This window comes from Rhea americana, unplaced genomic scaffold, assembly GCF_003343005.1.
Source record: "Rhea americana isolate MKP2758 unplaced genomic scaffold, rheAme1 scaffold_88, whole genome shotgun sequence".
In the NCBI taxonomy this organism is placed as follows: domain Eukaryota; kingdom Metazoa; phylum Chordata; class Aves; order Rheiformes; family Rheidae; genus Rhea; species Rhea americana.
In genome coordinates, this window is record NW_028187066.1 from 3052215 (window position 1) to 3069699 (window position 17485).

A 17485-nucleotide genomic window follows, 5' to 3' on the forward strand; every position below is an offset into this window, starting at 1 on the left:
CAGTTTGAATTTCAAAAAAACATACATAGACGATAAATATCATGCTATTAAAGTATTAAATTTGTACAAAAATACTTTACAGTTTAATACTTATTTGTTACAAATAAAAATACATATTTAAGTGACTCATGAACATTATTTTTACATGATTCAGCATTGAATGTCATTTCCGGCAGTGCTGAAATACAAATCAGACGTACTTGTGTGTGCAGGGCAAGTGAGCTTGTTCATTTATGGGAAACAGCAATACGGATACAGTTAGACAGTTTAAATTGACCAGAAAACTCTGTAAGGTGGTTGCTTAGATATGGAGACTCTACAAATGTACAAATCCAGTATCTTTATATTCACCAATAACAATAATTACCATAACAATTTGAATACTGGAATAAACCAAAGCAGCTGCTGGTGAGCTTATAAAGCAACTGGCAGTATTTTATTGCTTTGGGGTGGGGGAGTGGGAGTAGGAGAGAATGTGTGTGATGTGTTTGTAAAACATATTTACAATTTTTAAATTCTAAAAACGTGTTGTGGGGGATACATTTATCATAAAGAAGGCTGAAAACAAAGCTTATTTAAATGGACTTTAGTCCCCTCAAGAAATTGTTTGACTTACAAAGAGAGCTCATATGTAACACTACAAGTTTAGAGTTTTATCGATCATTAAAGAGCTTTGATATCAATCTTAGATATAGTTAAAAAATCATGTTTCTTTAAAACCTTTCTAATTTGTCTAAACTCATTTCAGTTTTACTCATCAGTAATCCTTCAGATGTTTTATCCCAATGTCGAAAAAGTCTCTGCTTAAAAAAAAAAAAAACTCATTGGTTGCAAGATGTATCATTAAATAATTCATTGCATAGGGAATAACATATATTCTAATAAAAATTTACTGCAGTTGGGGGGATAATGTTCATCACATACAGCAGCTTCCTACGTGAATTTTGTTAAAATGTCTCAGCAGTGCTTTGTCTGAAGACAACAACTGCCAGTGGAATAATGATGTTCCCCAAAATTCCTGTTCTAACCAGTTTATAAGAAAACACGGTGCAACATGCTGTCCTTGCTCATCCTCAGACAGTCGTTGGCAGCTAAAAAGTGTTTATAAGAACAGTATAACCTGGACACCATTATGACAGATTAACTCCATGCTTTTCCCTCAAAGCACAGAAGCTGTTTGAGGGAAAGGAACATTTAAATCATATCTAAATTATCTCCCTGCTTTCTTATTTGGGGKGTGGGGGTGGGGGCAGGCCTTTATGTTTTTTTATTCACTGTTGCTAATGGTAGACTGTTTAGAATGCAATGACTAAACTACAAATTAAAGGCTTTCAAAAGTGACCATGAATATAAGCCTTGAGACGGACAGACTGATCCTCCTGTGCTTTTTAGTGCCATATGACATCTGAGCCTCAGTCTCAGAAAAGTCTTAAAGGGATTTAGCACCATAATTGTCTTTCACTACCAAATGTCCCACTGAAATGATTTACTGCTATAAGGTATTCGTAGGCTCCCGTGTCTCTGTGTTGACAGCGTGTCCCGTCTGCTGAAGGAAGGCATTAGTCTGATCACTCCAGTCCCTGCTTGCTGAAGTTGGTTGTTCTGCGCTTCCTTGCTGAGATGCCAGTGGGTTTCTGCTAATAACYAGTTCCAGCTTATTGCCAGATTCAGCGATGAGGGGCACAACTAGGCAGCAGTCAAAGTCTCTGGTCCGAACATGGTTTACCTGGAAGATTAGAAGATGCATTTCTGTTAACTGTTTTAGGAAAGCAGAACGAGGTGGCATGAACCAAGGGCACAGGACTGTCCTCCGGAATAGGACGGAAACCTCCCTGAGCTAGACCAGGCAGCGAAGGGTTCAGTGCAGACTGTTTAAGCGTGGGGTCAGGTCTGAAGCCCACGGTTAGTATTCTGTGGAGCGGCACGTGGGGATGGCTGCTGTCAGCTGCCACAGTGGCTACCACAAATGACTTTTAATGGCACGTAGTTCTTCCTCACTTTCACAATGTTCATTAATCTAAGTACAACAGATCATAGCAAAAACTTCAGCAGATTTTTAGTGGTTTTAATATGTAAAATACTTTATTGGACTAGTTGACAAAAAATTATTTTTTTCCCCACCAGTCACTTTGGGGCTCAGTGGTTACAGTGATTAGAAGCAGGGCAATCAACTCAGATTAAAAGTGCAAAAACAATGATGTTAAAGTCTCTACCAATCTGTCTGGAAATGCCATGGGAAATCCTAACTTTCCAGCGAGCATCTGTGTGCTTCCTTTGGTGTTCTGAAATATCTAACTTTCTGAAATTTGTTTCTATAAATAAAACTTTATAGAAAAATCTAGCCTAGTACCAGTGCACAAAAACCCCAGATCATCATGAAGTCTTAACTTTTCTTACCCAGAATGTAAGCAAGTGACTTCTTACTTAGGTGGCCTGTGGTGCAGCGTAATCTTCCCTCTTTCCCTGCCCACCTCCCCATATTTCCTAGCAGAGATACACATACACACACTCTATGACATCTAAAACATGATCTGCAAGGCAGCTGTAACGGAGCTGTTCCACGGGAGCAGCAGCGCAGCTTCCTGCAGCCGCAGGCGTGCGGGCGCTCAGGGCTGTGCCGGGCCCGCCAGCCCTGCGTGGCGGCATGACCATTACCTGCAGAAGTCTGTCATACGGTTTTAAACCGCCCAGATCCCCAGGTCCAGCCGGTCGAATATTTTTAACATACACTCCTTTTTCCAATAAACCATCCGAGACACTGAACCCAAAATCCTCTCCATCAGAGTCCTTGTACAAAGTTACCTGTGGAGGCATTTGACACGATAAGGAAAAAAGAAAGAAAGAAAAAAAAAAAAGTTGTTAGCACTTCTGTATGCACTAAGTTTAACTCACATTAGACCGAGGGGCCCGAGGCCACGTACGGAGGCAAAGTGCCAGCTCCCGCACCAGGCAACGGCGGCCCTTGGGGCTTTTGGCCAAGCGGTGGCCAGGCCCAGGCTCCAAAGTGGGCACACAGCAGCTACTGCACGGTCTTCAAGCAGGCGCAAATGCAAGAAGGAACCGCTGAGGAAAACCAACTGCGCCACATCGGCGCAGCTGTAGCAAGAGCGGGGCATTTGAAAGCACAAAATAGCAATTAATAGAACTACTTTAGGGGAAGGTTTCTGAGGTGGTCAGAGAACGAATCCTTTCCAGGTTGTGCTGAAAATTCATTTATTTCACAGAGGAGGAGTCAGAAGCTCTGGCAGCAGGCAGCATTTGCGTCCCTGGCCTGTGGTGGGCCCATCTCACACCACAGCGAGCAGGAACACCCATACACACACCAGTCATCCCTCTCTGTGCACCGGATCTTCCTCATCCCTTTTTATCCCTTCCTCTGTACTGCGCAGCAAAGCAGAAAGCCACACCGACCACCCCACTACCTAAGCAAAGGCGTTTTCTTTTGCAGCAATGCTCTTTTTTTGGGTTGGGATCTGCAATGTTGAACCTCCTGGCAACTGCTAGGCTCAAGCCCACCCTCTTCCTCCTCTCTCCCATCTGCCCTCAACCTAACTTATTGCTGAACCTGTCATGCTTTCTTCAATGGTAGTGTGAATTTGCAGGGTTGAATGGCACTTCAGGTGCTGACAAACCTCTGCAGAATCAAAATAATTCGAGAATAATTTTAGTTTGTTGTGACAGCTGATGTACCAGCAGGACTCCAGGAAATCCCTAACAATTTATCAAGAGACTCTTTGGTTTGCGATATGGCAGTATGCCTAATATGGTTTTGTTCTCAAATATGTTTGAAGCTGTTATGAGACTGCCACAAGACTAATCTTCAAGTAAGACTACAAACTAAAAAAAAAATAAATAAAGGAGCATGATATATTTTGTTGGCAGATTTGTGTGCACTTTCAGGCAAGAATGAAAAATAATTAGCAATTGGCTGAGACACAAACTTTCTTTAAATGAGATGATTATAACTTCTTCCACACTGACATAAATGATGATAGGAGTGTTTTCATGTCAACTGCTTCTACAAGAAGCCTTGATGCTTCTCCAAGAGGCCTTGACAGAAAGTGCACGTAGGAATGAGACAATATAGACTGTTCTAGTACAGATGGCACAGCGTTTAAAGGAACTTCCCCTTCCCACTCATTCCTTTTCCTTCCTCTTTCCTCTTCCTTCAGGCACTGGAGTTAAGTGGAGCTCAATCCATCCTTAGATGAACTACAAACCTGTATGAAGCAGGGGACTCACTCTCTGAGGCCATCTAGACTGTACTCTTGCCTAAGACAGGATCAGCTGTATCTAACTCATTACCAAGACGAGACCTTTATGTTTCTTGCTTCTTAAAGTCTCCAGTAGTGGAGGCTTTACCAAAGCAGTCTACCACAGTAATCTCTTCCAGTGCTTCAGATGTTTTCCTTTTGTCTAAACTAAATCATCTCCCTTGCTGAGATTTAAGCCCATTGCTATCCACAGTGAACAAGCAGATCCTTTATTCCCTCCTTTTTTGCAGTTACGTGGAACAAAGACTGGTCTTACTGCTTTTCCTCTGGATGCAGTTCAGTTGGTAAACAGCTTGCTTTAATTTTCAGACCTCAAACAGCACACTCCGTAACAGTCAAGACCTTATCAAAGCCAAGCTAAAGCAGAGAATGATTTTGCATGTACCAYGTGTATGTTCCAGGACAGTGTTTTTCCCTATTTCTATGAAGTGGTCTATTAGCAAACAAAACATTTACAAATTCTGTCCTACAGATCTATAGGAAGTGTCATTCCACATCAGTGCTGGGGCCCATCTTGTCTATTGTAACGGCCGGGGGAAACACAGGTCCAGGTGGGGAGTCAAAAACAGTGTGATAAGGGACACGAAGTGGCACTTGGCTATAGCAGTGAGGAAGGGCATTTGTAGGAGAGTGGCAAGTACTGCAGGATGGGGGCGAGGGAAGCACAACCTGAGAGTGAGCATCCAAAGGCTTTTAGCGCCTTCCCACTCATCCAAATTGGACTTTCTGGACTGATGTGGACTGGGCATTCTGGAAGGGAAGCAGTCACTGTCTGGCAATCAGAACTTCTACGTATCATTAAATATACTCTACTTCTTGTGTCTCTTAAAATCTACAGATTATAAGAGATTTTAAAAAAACTGTTTTCCTTTATGGCTATCATCTCTTGACTTCTAGTTTATTTAAGACGAGCTCAGAAATTAAAGAAACTGACATTCATTAATTTAAGAAATGATGCTGTAATATTGCTGTATGTTTGACAGCCATCACATTTTTTAGATGTGAGTCATCTGCTGAGAACTTTCTTTTATATAGATCTGGCTATAATTTTGGGGCTATCATTTTTTATGGCAGCATATATTCTTAAAAGGCAATCTCAGATAAAAAGCCTTGCTATCAGAAATACCCTGCTTTTTATTGAATAACGCGTATGGGCAAAGCCTGTTCACACAGGTAGCTCGTATTTCCTTGCGGTGGACACAGCCTTTCTGATGGGTATGAGATTGTAGCTAATTCATGTTAACACCTAAATCATACTACGTTTTTTTCTGATCGTAACTGTTTGGATGTTTTGATCTCAATGTTATATTGTAGAAGATTTGTCAGACTTCCAAATTTGTATCAGGAGACTAAGGCAAAAAAAGCTGCAATGAAAATTTAAATCGTATTTCATAAGCAATTAAATATTCACAAATTTTAAATGGAAGTTTACAAGTTTTGAGCCTATTTCTATGGCTTCTGCCGTCTCAAATTTATGAGAAAATGCTTAATCTAAATTCATACATCTTGCACAAATCAGCTATTCAGGTATTTTAACCACCTGTAATTTTAAGTTAATGACTATATGCAATAAAAATGTTGAAAAAATATCTAATGCCTGGTATTTATTTTTGCTCTCAGAGGAATGCTTATTGTACGAAACTTTTAAAAATGGTCCCCTATGATTTTTAGAAAAATATTAATCCATATGTTTACCTTGGTAGATAAAAACAATTAAAGGCATTAATTAGATTTGGGTACTGATACGGCAATAAGCTATCCAGTTAAATTAAATGTTACTTATTAAACTGTCTAGAAAAAATGTTTTAAAACATTTATATGATCCTGTTCAGATATCAATCCTACCTTCCTCAGGACAAAAGAGGGTTGAAGCAAATATTTGATGAAAGGAATGCAGTAAAATACAAAATAGCAGTGAAGAATACACATTAACTTATGGCAAAGTTTAAGCATTAAGCAAGGTAATGCCCAGGGCTGGGTTACCTTTCTGAGAGGTGCACATCTGGAAAGGACAGTCTGCTGAGCACACTGGTCCCTTAGACTTACTCATTTGCAGTTATGCCCTCAGCAGTTTTACCCAATTTCATTCCCTGTGTATCTCATTCCTTGTATATTTGGACCAATTATTAATCATTTTTTTTCCAAATGTGTGGCTCTTTCTTCAATAGAATCACAGATCCTTTCTCTCTTATGAACAGGTCATGAAACATCTGTGGAACATCTCCTCCTGTTGGCACATCTTAGAATCACAGAATCAGTAAGGTTGGAAGGGACCTCTGGAGATCATCTAGTCCAACCTCCCTGCTCAGCAGGGTCACCTACAGCATGGTAGACAGGGCTGCATCCAGGCAGGCCTTGAATATCTCCAGAGAAGGAGACTCCACAACTTCTCTGGGCAACCTGTGCCAGTGCTACGTCACTCTCACAGGGAAGAAATTCCCCCTCACGGTCAGGCGGAACTTCCTGTGCTTCACTTTCTGCCCATTGCCTCTTGTCCTGTCACATGGGACAACTGTAGAGAGTCTGTCCCCGTCCCCTTGACACCCTCCCTTCGGGTACTTATACACATTGATAAGATCCCCCCTCAGGCTTCTCTTCCCCAGGCTGAAGACACCCAGCTCTCGCAGCTGTTCCTCATAGGGCAGATGCTCCAGTCCTCTGATCATCTTCGTAGGCCTACGCTGGACTCTCTCCAGTAGCTCCAGGTCTCTCTTGTACTGAGGAGCCCAGAACTGGACACAGTACTCGAGATGAGGCCTCCCCAGGGCTGAGTAGAGGRGCAGGATCACCTCCCTTGAGCTGCTGGCAACAGTCTTCCTAAGGCACTCCAGGAGAGCATTGGCCTTCTTGGCCACAAGGGCACATTGCTGGCTCCTGGTCAACTTGTCATCCACCAGCACTCCCAGGTCCTTCTCTGCAGAGCTGCTCTCCACAAGGTTAGCCCCCAGCTTGGACTGGTGCAAGGAGTTATTTCTCCCTAGGTGCAGGACCCTGCACTTGCCCTTGTTGAACCTCAGGAGGTTCCTCTCTGCCCAACTCTGTTCAGCCTGTCCAGGTCTSTCTGAAAGGCAGCACAGCCCTCAGGTGTGTCAGCCACTCCTCCCTGCTTGGTAACATTGGCAAACTTGCTGAGGAGGCACTGTCTCCTCATCCAGGTCATTGATGAAGAAGTTGAACAGGATGGGACCCAGTACTGTGCCCTGGGGGATGCCACTAGCCACAGGTCTCCAACTAGACTCCATGCCACTGATGAAATCTTGCTGTAATTCAACTCATGTTCAACCTGAGATCCGGAGGGTGCAGAGGCCCTGACTGWCCAAGCATTCACACTCATCCCACTGACCATGTAAATACTCCCATGCACAGTCCTACTTGAGAAACCGGGAATGCTCAGCAGTTTAAAGTTAAGTACATGCTTAAATGCCTTGCTAAAATAAATCACAAGCAGGCTGTGTGTTAGTTTGCATTTCAAGAAGTGCTTATACTACCATAGTTTTCCAAAGCAGTTATTATTTCATCAGATGTCCTGATGTTGGTGGTCCAACTGATTAAGGCATCTGCCTGCCGAGGGCAGAGCCCATTTGCCAGAAAGATCTGTTACGAAAAACACTTAAATCCAGGCTTTTCTGTGACGGTGAAGTGAAGTCCTACCTGTGGAACTGCAGCTCTTTTGGAAAACTGTGACTGGATAAATTGTTCATGAAAAACAGTCTAACAGCAAAAATTAAGGGATGGTGGGAGAAAGTAACAGCTACGTTGCTACACAAGAACCGATAAGAAAACCAAGATAAATAAGAATTTACCAGCATGGACAGGAATAAAAAACTAGCACAAGCTGTTTGTGTTAAGGCCTTCATCCTGCATATGTCATTAGAGAGATATAAGCATACTGTGCTGGATCAGAGCGTAAGATCCAGTCACTCATCTTCTATTTGTCTTTAAAGACTATAAGAATTGGAAAATATGGTGCAAGTTCAACTTTTAGATTTTTAGAGAAGAAAATGACTCTTGATGAGAAAACAGACAGTATAAGGAAACAGCATCAGTTCAGTGGACAGCAGGAATGTGGATACGTTGTCTGAACAAACAGTGAAAACTTCTAAAACAGGAGGTCATAGCACTCATAAAATGGCAATCAAAGAGAGAGAGAGTTCAAGGACAGGGTGTTTTTTACTATGCAGGACTCTTAAGAACTAGCAACTAGGATAGTATAATAGAATAGCTAGGATAAGGTAGATTAATAAAAATCATACTCTTCCTTTCCAGCAAAGAATTTGTTTTAACAACCATTCTGAAAGACAGATTTTATATTCCACAGGAGAAAGCAGTGCCATTGCTGACTGTGAGCACACCCTGAAATGCCTACCAGCAGAGTTTCATTGTATATCTCACATTTACTCACTCAGGAAAACACCACGGTAACCAATTCCATTAGTCACTTCACATCAAGCTGGAAATACAAATAGCTTAAAACAGGATCATGACATATCCTCTTGATAGTTTAACTGGCAATTAATTCATCTTCCATATGGAAAATCCACTCTTAGCTCATACTCAATAAGGCCTTAAGTTTCAATGCACGAACTAAACTGAATCAAACCTACAGAGATGAAAAAGCAAAGCAACTCCCTTGAGAGTGGTGACATTTGACCTCTTAAAGGAATTTTCTCCATGTTTCTGGCTCCTCTTTTTATCTTAGCTGTATCTCAGTGGAAGGGAAGATCTCAAGCCCTTAGGAGGAAAGGTGGGTGCAGGAAATGGAACGTTCATTCCCATCAAGGAGAACAGCATTATCATGTTCCTCAAAGTTTTGGAAACTAGTTGCCATTATGGCCTCACTGGAGTTATCTATAACTTGTACATATGTAGAAATGTAGATTGGTACATGCTGTACATATCTAGAAATACTCATTCAGTAACTTCCTTTTGGTGAACAGCCTTCTTAATATCACCAGGTGACTCCAACAGAGTCTTAAACAATAAAATGTGTAGACTGAAAATTATTTATCCTATTTAGAGCAAAGGAATTAGAAGAGAAGAAATAGCTAATTTGAAATAACATGTACATACACGTATCATGTATTTGATTCAAAATGAGTGTTAATTTGAAAAAGGACCAAAGGGAGTTACAAACTCTCCTGAGCAATTTTCTAAAGAAATGTATTTTCTACAAATTATACTTTGCTTTCTTAATGAACACATTTGGCAGAGGTAAGTTATTGCTATTGTCAATTCAAATTACCAGTGGATCCTCCTTGTAAAAGAGCAGTCCCTTTTGAGGTTTTCTTGTAAAAGCAAACAGTAGACGAGGATATATCTTATTCAGTTTGTTTCCCCCTTAAGACTATATCATTAATGTGTTTGTAAGAACTAATACACACGGCCCCAGAATTACATCTGTGGAATCATTATAAAAAGTACTTACTGTACTGCCATATAATTAGATTCCCCATGCTGCATATTTCGAACTTGCCAGAAGAAAAACTACAGACCTTGTGTAACTCCACAGGAGTTGGTGACATGATTTCTTTCATTTCTTGCTTAATTTTTTTCAGAACCACGGACTTTCTCCCCACATCTGATGGCAATGTGTTGCTACGAGTAGCTTGACTGTAATGTGGCCTTACAGTACTTCTTTCCTGGAAGCTGGCTTGTCTTCCCAGCTGGCTACGAGGTTGTGGGTTCTCCTGATTCAAACTCATTGTACTTCCTGACATAATTGTTGCCTAGAACATTAATGAATAGGTTAATTTTTTAACACAGAACATAGGTTAAGTAAATGGCTAATGTATAACAGTAGGAAAAACTTCTCTATTCTCTATTAAAACAGTCACTCAGGGCACAGCAAAAGGCAAGAGGATAGATGTTCACTCTGCTTGCAAATCACTATAAAATAAAGAACCACAACAACAAAACCCCATGGGCAAAAGTTTCCAAATGGCACTTTCAGCTAAAATGCTGATCACTGAAGCAGCTATGCTTGGTAAGYTAGTCCCCTGGCAGGCTGAAGACTGTATTTTTAGAATATTTTGCATGTAAATATAGTGACATCTAAGTTGTGGCATATTTGCATTCGTTGGAATTGGATCTATATGAAGGCATTTACAACACAGAGTGAGTGTTCAAGGTAAAAAAATGTGAGTTAGCAGGATACGAAGGCAACTCTAGAGTCAGCAATAGCAGAGACAGTGGCTGGATACCTTCCCAGGTCAGGAGAAAACTCAGTGCAGATAATCACACTGCTGGAAAAGAAACTGCATAACACTCCTGTTGCAAGAACACTTGCCTCAGCTAGTCCTGACAATACTTCAGAGACATAAACCTTGCCTCACCACCAGTTTTAGACTCAGTAAGAACAAACCTTTTTAGTTATAGAAGAGAAGTCATGGAGGGTAAAAACTTGACAAAAAGTCAAGTCATTTCATCCACTGGGTGGAATGGACTGACACAAAAAGTACCAGTACACAGGACAGAGACACCTGCACTGCCAAGAATTTTGGCCCTGGGGAATGTGAGTAAATGGGCTTCCGTACAGACACYGTGCAGTGGTACAGACTGCTGCCAGTGGGGGACACTGAGGAAAGGAATTTCCTATTTATTTTCCCTGGTATCAATGAACAAATCAACAGGAGCAGCAGGAGGACTTGCCAAACAGTCGTTTCTTCGCTGTTTGGCTGAAAACTTCGAAATGAAAAATGAGAAACAGACCTCAACCATGTGATGGTACTTCACAAAATAGAGGCACTGAATGAGAGTCCTGCTTTCTTCTCGGTGTTGTGGTTCAGGCTACAAGGTGATGCTATAAATGACATAGCATCTACAGTTCTGCATTTCATTTCTACAAAAAGCTGAGGAAATTTCAACATGTTGAAATGATTGAATTCTAGTCACCCTAAATTATCTGTTTCCATATCCTTTTATTGTGCTCTGAATAATGAAAAGTGCAAGAAAAGCCTGTGGTACTTTGCCATATCTAACTATGGAATAAAGCCAGCAAAACATCAATTTCTTCTCCTACATTTCTCTGTTTTGCAACAACAAATACACGAGAATCACAGTTTGCTACCCATACATGCAATACAGAAGCCATAAATCTGAGGATGTACAATTAATTTGAACTGAAAAAGTTTCACCGAGTTAGGCCATTCACATTCCTCCTGGCTGCTAAAGGACTTTATATAACATAAAAATGAAAATGAGATTCTGCCAGTTTTGCAGCTCCAAGAATTTAAAAGAACATAAAAGAAAATATTTTTAGGACCTTCTATTTCACAGCTTTAAGTGTCAGTATAGTCTTAATTGTTATGATTAAAGAACTTAGAGAAAACATGATCAGAGAAAAATAAAGACTTGCAGACTCTCTGTCTCTGTTCTCTTCTTCCCACCATGATCTAACGTTGAGTGTGGTTAATCTGCAATTAACTTCAGGATGAAATGTGAAAATTTGTTGCATAGTGAAGAAATTGCTATACAATGAACATCTTTCACGTTGGCATCTTTTTTGCCGAGCGGTAAAATTATGGTTAAACATTTTGAAAAGATGATTTTCTTTTATGTTCATCTTAATTAAATTAAGTTTCTATTTAAGAGACAACCTCTAACATGCTAAGAAAAGCTGCGTAAAGCGGCTGTAAGACAATGAAACGCATTGCTGCAGGAAAATTACGCCCGCTTAAGAAGTTCTGCACCATTTGCTGCCTGTGCAGAGAGCATCAACGCACAGCAGAAGCTGCCAGTCAGAAGCTCTGGGGTGAACAAGTTTACATAATTTCAGCTACACTGTACAAAAGAAAATAGCTCTGGTTAGGGGGCAAGGGAGGCAGCTGCACAAGCGAAAATATAAACGTAAAGGGTAGGTACCAAGAGAGTCATGTTTCTCAAACACAGACGCCTGTCAGCCTTGTCCTGTGGAGAGGGGTTAAAGCTTTTAAATGAATTGGTGTGATTAGTGCAAATTAAAAGAAAAAAAGGAGAAAATAAAATGAATGTAAAAGAAACCAAAACCATTGTATTTCTCTATAATTGGAAAGAAAGGTTAAGATTGTTCTACCTCTAGTTCCCTCAGAATTCCTGACTGGCCACAGGTCTCTAAATCCTCCAGAGCCTGAGACCAGAAATTTTCCTCCTGGTCAGCCTCGGTGTTATCATGGGTACCTGCAAAGCTAGATTTACAATGAGAGGTTAAAAGAGATGGATTTTTTTTTGCCGTGAAAGATAAAATTTACACACGTGCCTGGCCAGAGATTGCAACTTGAACGACAGCACATTATGGTAGGTTGGCGGGAGAGTCGCTGGCCAGGGAGGCTGGATGGACATGCAGAGCGCGGGGCAGAAAGGGCTGCTCAGAAACCGGCCGTCGCTAGCAGCTGGCAGGATTTTGAGCCGTGTCTTATTCCGTGCAGAGATAAATGGATTCCAAGAACAATTTAATATACATTTCTTACTGGATTAAAACCGGGACATCCCTATGAAAATTAATGAACCAATGAGTAGCAGTGTGCAGAGCTGCTCCGTGTGATGAAATATTTGTAATTACACCTTTCAACCTCACGGATTTCTCCCAGGGAACATGAAAAGAGCCCTCATTTTCACAAACAGCATCTCGCAAATTTGTCTACTCTAAAGAGATCTTTTAGCTCATTCCCTCAGTCTAAGCTGCATTTATCATTATCAATTTAACTACATCTGACTGCCATCATATAGACTGTTTCTGTCACTTTATACACAAATACAGAGAAATTTTCAGGGATGCAACTCTCTTGTGTGTAGACTTAAGTCCCTGATATTTCATAAAATTATTAGCACTTTGGACAAATGTTAGTGACGTGAGTCTTAGGAAAGATGCCCAGCAAGAGAGGTGTGATAAAAAATGCCAATTATGGGCTGCAGAAACACAACCCAAAACGACACCATCACAGTGTATGTGTGGGGAAGAGCAGGAATTTTTTGCTGTCTTAGCGAGGGGAATTAGCTCAATGAAGGTTCACGTAAGCATCAGAGCTGCTGCAAGGGAGGGGGCCGATCATGTGGAAAGCAAAGGGGAAGGACAAGACAAGGAAAGAATGAGAATTCACCCTTTTGGGTGGCAGCAAGCTGTTACTTTGGAGCAGCTGCCCATAGACTGCAGCTAGATATGCTTAACAACATATAAATAGAGCAAACACCACTATGAGGCCTTGCTTGACAAACGATGTATTACTGAGAACAGCATGAATGTTACACTGTTAACATAATAGCTTTTAAATAGGGGAATTGCCCAGCACAACAAAAGACAGCTTGGATGTTTCACGCATGATATTCTGCCTCAGAGATGCTTTCTTACAGTTACAGTCAGCCAAGCAGACAATGCTCAGCCATTTCAATCTTTTTTTGCAATGATTCTCCATCTAGTGTCAGTGTCTCCTTTCAGATATTGCAATAGATACAGCAAGGGTGAAAATACCTACTCAGATCACAGATGCAATTCCTCCCAGGCAAGATAAGAAAGTATGTAAAACAGGATTTTAGAAAGATCCTTGACTTCTGAAATTAGCTCTTTCAGTAAACTGAGGTAGTTATTTTAATAGCCAATATTGAACAGAGACAAATTTATCTAATTCAATACCTCTATCTACTATATGCTAATATTAAAATATAATATAAAATGGAGCTTGAGTTAATGAACAGGATTATTTGAGGCAACTGTCTGTGACAGCAAGGAATCAATTTCGTAGGATAAGAGGTCCATTCCTTCTCTGACTCCTATGAAAACTGAAATCATGATGCCTGCAAGTCTCGATCTCTTTATAGCTGGAACAATTCCTCTTACTGACTTCACCTCTTCTTTCCCTGTTTCTTCAAATTGTGTCTGTTGGTCTGTGAAATGCTCAACTTTTACATCTCCACTACAGCCACATTAATAAAACAATTTGTAGTTGAGCTACTGTATCAAAGGAAAAAGAAGTTCTAAAAATGTTGTGTCATGTGAAATACTCTGTTTGACCTGTAGTGAATATATTCGGCTTTCTGATGCTTATTGAAAAAGCCATCAGAAATTTAGGTTCACAAAACTGTAAAGGAGAGCTAGTGGGGCAGATTTGGAGATATATGGGCCTATGATTTCATTCTTACTGCTGTATGAGAGACTCTGAATCCATTTTTTTCACCAGGAGGCTATAGTATGCTCTAGGATCTGGCAGATTCATTCTTTCCTGTTGGCAATGTTTTAACATGCACATATTTTCCCTGGAGCAGGAACTAGAAGCCACCTGTCCTACCTGCCAGGGGCAGGTAAACACCAGGCTACAGAGTGGTTTATGCTCTCTGGTTTCACTCATACACAGCAGGAAGGTTTGGGGTTTGCAGCTGTGCAGTCTTTCAGCTAGGGTGTACCTCTGGCAAGTAGAAAGGATGGCTAAGATCCCCTTAGCCAGATGACAGTTGCCAGCCTTTGGCTATAAAATGAGACCTTACACTATCATCTTAGGCTACCATGAGAATGTGGCCCTGAAAAAAAATAGCTTCTAGCTCCTTTTGAAATTACTGGGCAAATCTCACTCAAATTCTTGAAGGAACAAAATACTTGACTTGGCAGCTGAAAATTCATTGTCACTCAMTAGCATGTTAGTGAGGTATTTTCTGTACCCTGTTTTTCTCCTTTTTCTCATCTCAACTGCTTTTTCCTTTCTCTCCTTCCCTCCTCTCCTCCCTGCTCCCGAGCCCATCCCAGTTGGGTGTTGCTCCCGTGCGTTCTTGGCCGGCTTACCTGGAAGTATTCCACTCTTCCAGCTGTCCCCCACCTTTCCTTTGCCCGCAAGAGGCACTTTTCCACTGCTTGCTCTCTTTCTTCACGCTCCTTATGCTTTCTCCACCTGATCTTTCTACAGAAGTCTGCTTTAAATGGTTTTCTTCATTCTCTGCCAATGTTTCAGTCTCTTTCTGTTGCCACATATTCTTGGAAGCTGTGCTACACAAAATAATGGTAAGAAAATTACTTTTTAGTGCTGGAGAAGAAGACAGGATGCTTAGCTGGAGGCAGAGAAGAGACAGTTCTCAGGAGATCCCTCTGACAGCCTGCAAGAATAGGCATGCCCTTCTCAGATACTCCAACACTTAGTGCAGCAACACCATCAGCTGTGTTTTGCTTAATCCATTTTAGAGATACTGTGTTCAAATAGACATCATTTTCATTTATGCTGTGCACCTCGTGTAATCACACTGGGAAGTAGAACAAAACTCTTTAATGAGTATACTTTCTACTGAATTCTGCTTTGAAAGGGTAGCAGAATACATGATTTTATTTTCAGAAAATTCTGTATTTTATTATTTAGCTCCTTGGTTCATTGCTAATCAACTTTTTCAGCCTACAGCTTATGTAGCTGCAAAACAGTTGGTGTTTTGGAATCTATGGCTGCATCTTGTTTGAGAAGCTAAAAATGGACTTGAACTGTGGATAAAAATACCGCTGTTAAATTAAAGACATTAACTTATTAAGAATAGGAAGTATGAGGAAAACTATGATAATTTCCTTTATTAACAACTGTCCACCTTAGCTTGTGAAATTTTTACTGTGCTTCTGATCAGTATGGACCAAAGGAGCTGGATAAGGACTCAGCCCAGACGCTTGCCCAGATTTCAGCTAACACCTTGCCAGACCTTGCTGAAAAAATATCACTGGGCAGTCTGGTGGATCAGAGGATTTGTCATTCAGCTTCCGAAGAGCAGCATTGTCATCTAAACCCTTCCCCRATTTGCATTTCCAACCCAACAGACCAGACTTTATGGATATACTTATCCAATACATTTTTACAGGAATCAGAAAGATTTTGTTCAGTATTAAACCTAAATTTGTCACAGACTGGGAATTCAGGCTCATTGGGTCATTACTCCAAGAAACTGTGGTGCTAATGAAGCAGACACATGCCTGCAAGGTCTGAGGACAGGTACAGAAAGTACTGAAATCTTTCAAAATGCAATGTCTATCTCCGCTTGTCTGAGGAAGAACTGTTCTTTGGCAGGAATACCCAGGTCTCCACAGGTGTTCCACTGTTGGATAATCTTTAGGACAAGGATTTGGGGCTTTTTGTTTCTTTCATTATCTCCAAGCATTTTCCTCTCAGGAAGTTCCTATTTTTGCCTGCACACAGATTCATTGAAGAGCAGATTTACATCTCAGAAGAGGAGAAGCATATGGAAAACTATTACAGCATTGGACAAGACCCTTTTACCTGGCTTGCTCTGCTTTTCAACTGCATCGCTGCAGAGGTTTCAAACATAAATGGAAGAAGACTAGAATTTCTGCTTCTTTGTCCAGACTAAAATGAAGATGAGAGATGAATATGCCAGCTATCTTTGACCTCTGTACGGTTATCTTTTGGGGGTGGAAAATAGAGCAAAAATATTTTTGAAGCTTATCCACAGGAAAGTTCCTTTTTTTTTTTTGATTTATTCTGAAGAAATCAATGCTGTATTTTTTTATCTGCAGTAACTCAAATAAATAAACTTCTTGCTTTTGGCATTATAATCTTACATAAATGTCACCTCTCTACCCTAATAAGTTTTATGAACTATAAAGGCTATATATCTCATACTTAAAGGAAGAACTGTTATAGCTGACTTGGAAAACAATAATTTCATTCCAGAGAGCAAATGTTCACTTTTGAAGCAAAGCTGCAGCTGCAAATCAGAAAATGGAAACATTATATATAAACTTACCCACTTGCCGCAGATCGATCCCATTCATCATCACTCAAACCCGTGTCATGAAATGGGTGGTTTCGTGGTCTATTTGGAGGGGACAAACTGCCCCTCTGTTTAGGACTCCTCCATTCATAGGCATTGAAGTTGTATCCTGAAGCCTGATAGCTGGTTCCTAAAAAGATGAATTATATATTTATGACACTGTATGTGCTGTAATGACAGAAAGTCACATCTTCAGAACTAGATTCTCTAGAACTTGCGTTTCAACTCATAAATGCTACTTTTTTTTTTCAGAAGCAGTCAGATATTTAGAAGAATAAATGACCTAAATCATGCCCTAAATTAGCTGTGCTCTGAGAGCTTCTCCTGTGAAAGCCACTTGAAAACCAAATCTTGAGTAACTCCAACAGTTTTCCCTACTCTTTGTATCTCAGCTGCTCCTGTTTTGTTTTGTGCTCCACATTTTCAGAATTTTCTTTTTCCAATTTGACATCATACACTGAATATTAGTGAAAAAAACATGTATGCTGAAA

General features: G+C 40.6%; 1 protein-coding gene across 3 annotated transcripts in view; it reads right to left on the minus strand.

Moving 5' to 3' along the window:
- Positions 1-31: 31 nt before the first annotated feature.
- The window catches only part of GRIP1 (glutamate receptor interacting protein 1), a 160439-nt gene continuing 142985 nt past the window's right edge, over positions 32-17485 (minus strand). For all 3 annotated transcript variants that reach the window (XM_085323818.1, XM_085323817.1, XM_085323816.1), the window contains exons 19-24: positions 16968-17124; positions 15019-15219; positions 12325-12436; positions 9767-10000; positions 2656-2802; positions 32-1726 (exon numbers count right to left, since the gene is read on the minus strand). In XM_085323818.1, coding sequence (XP_085179944.1) covers positions 1493-1726; positions 2656-2802; positions 9767-10000; positions 12325-12436; positions 15019-15219; positions 16968-17124 — 1085 coding nt within the window. In that variant the 3' untranslated portion in view covers positions 32-1492. The remainder of the gene's footprint in view (positions 1727-2655; positions 2803-9766; positions 10001-12324; positions 12437-15018; positions 15220-16967; positions 17125-17485) is intronic.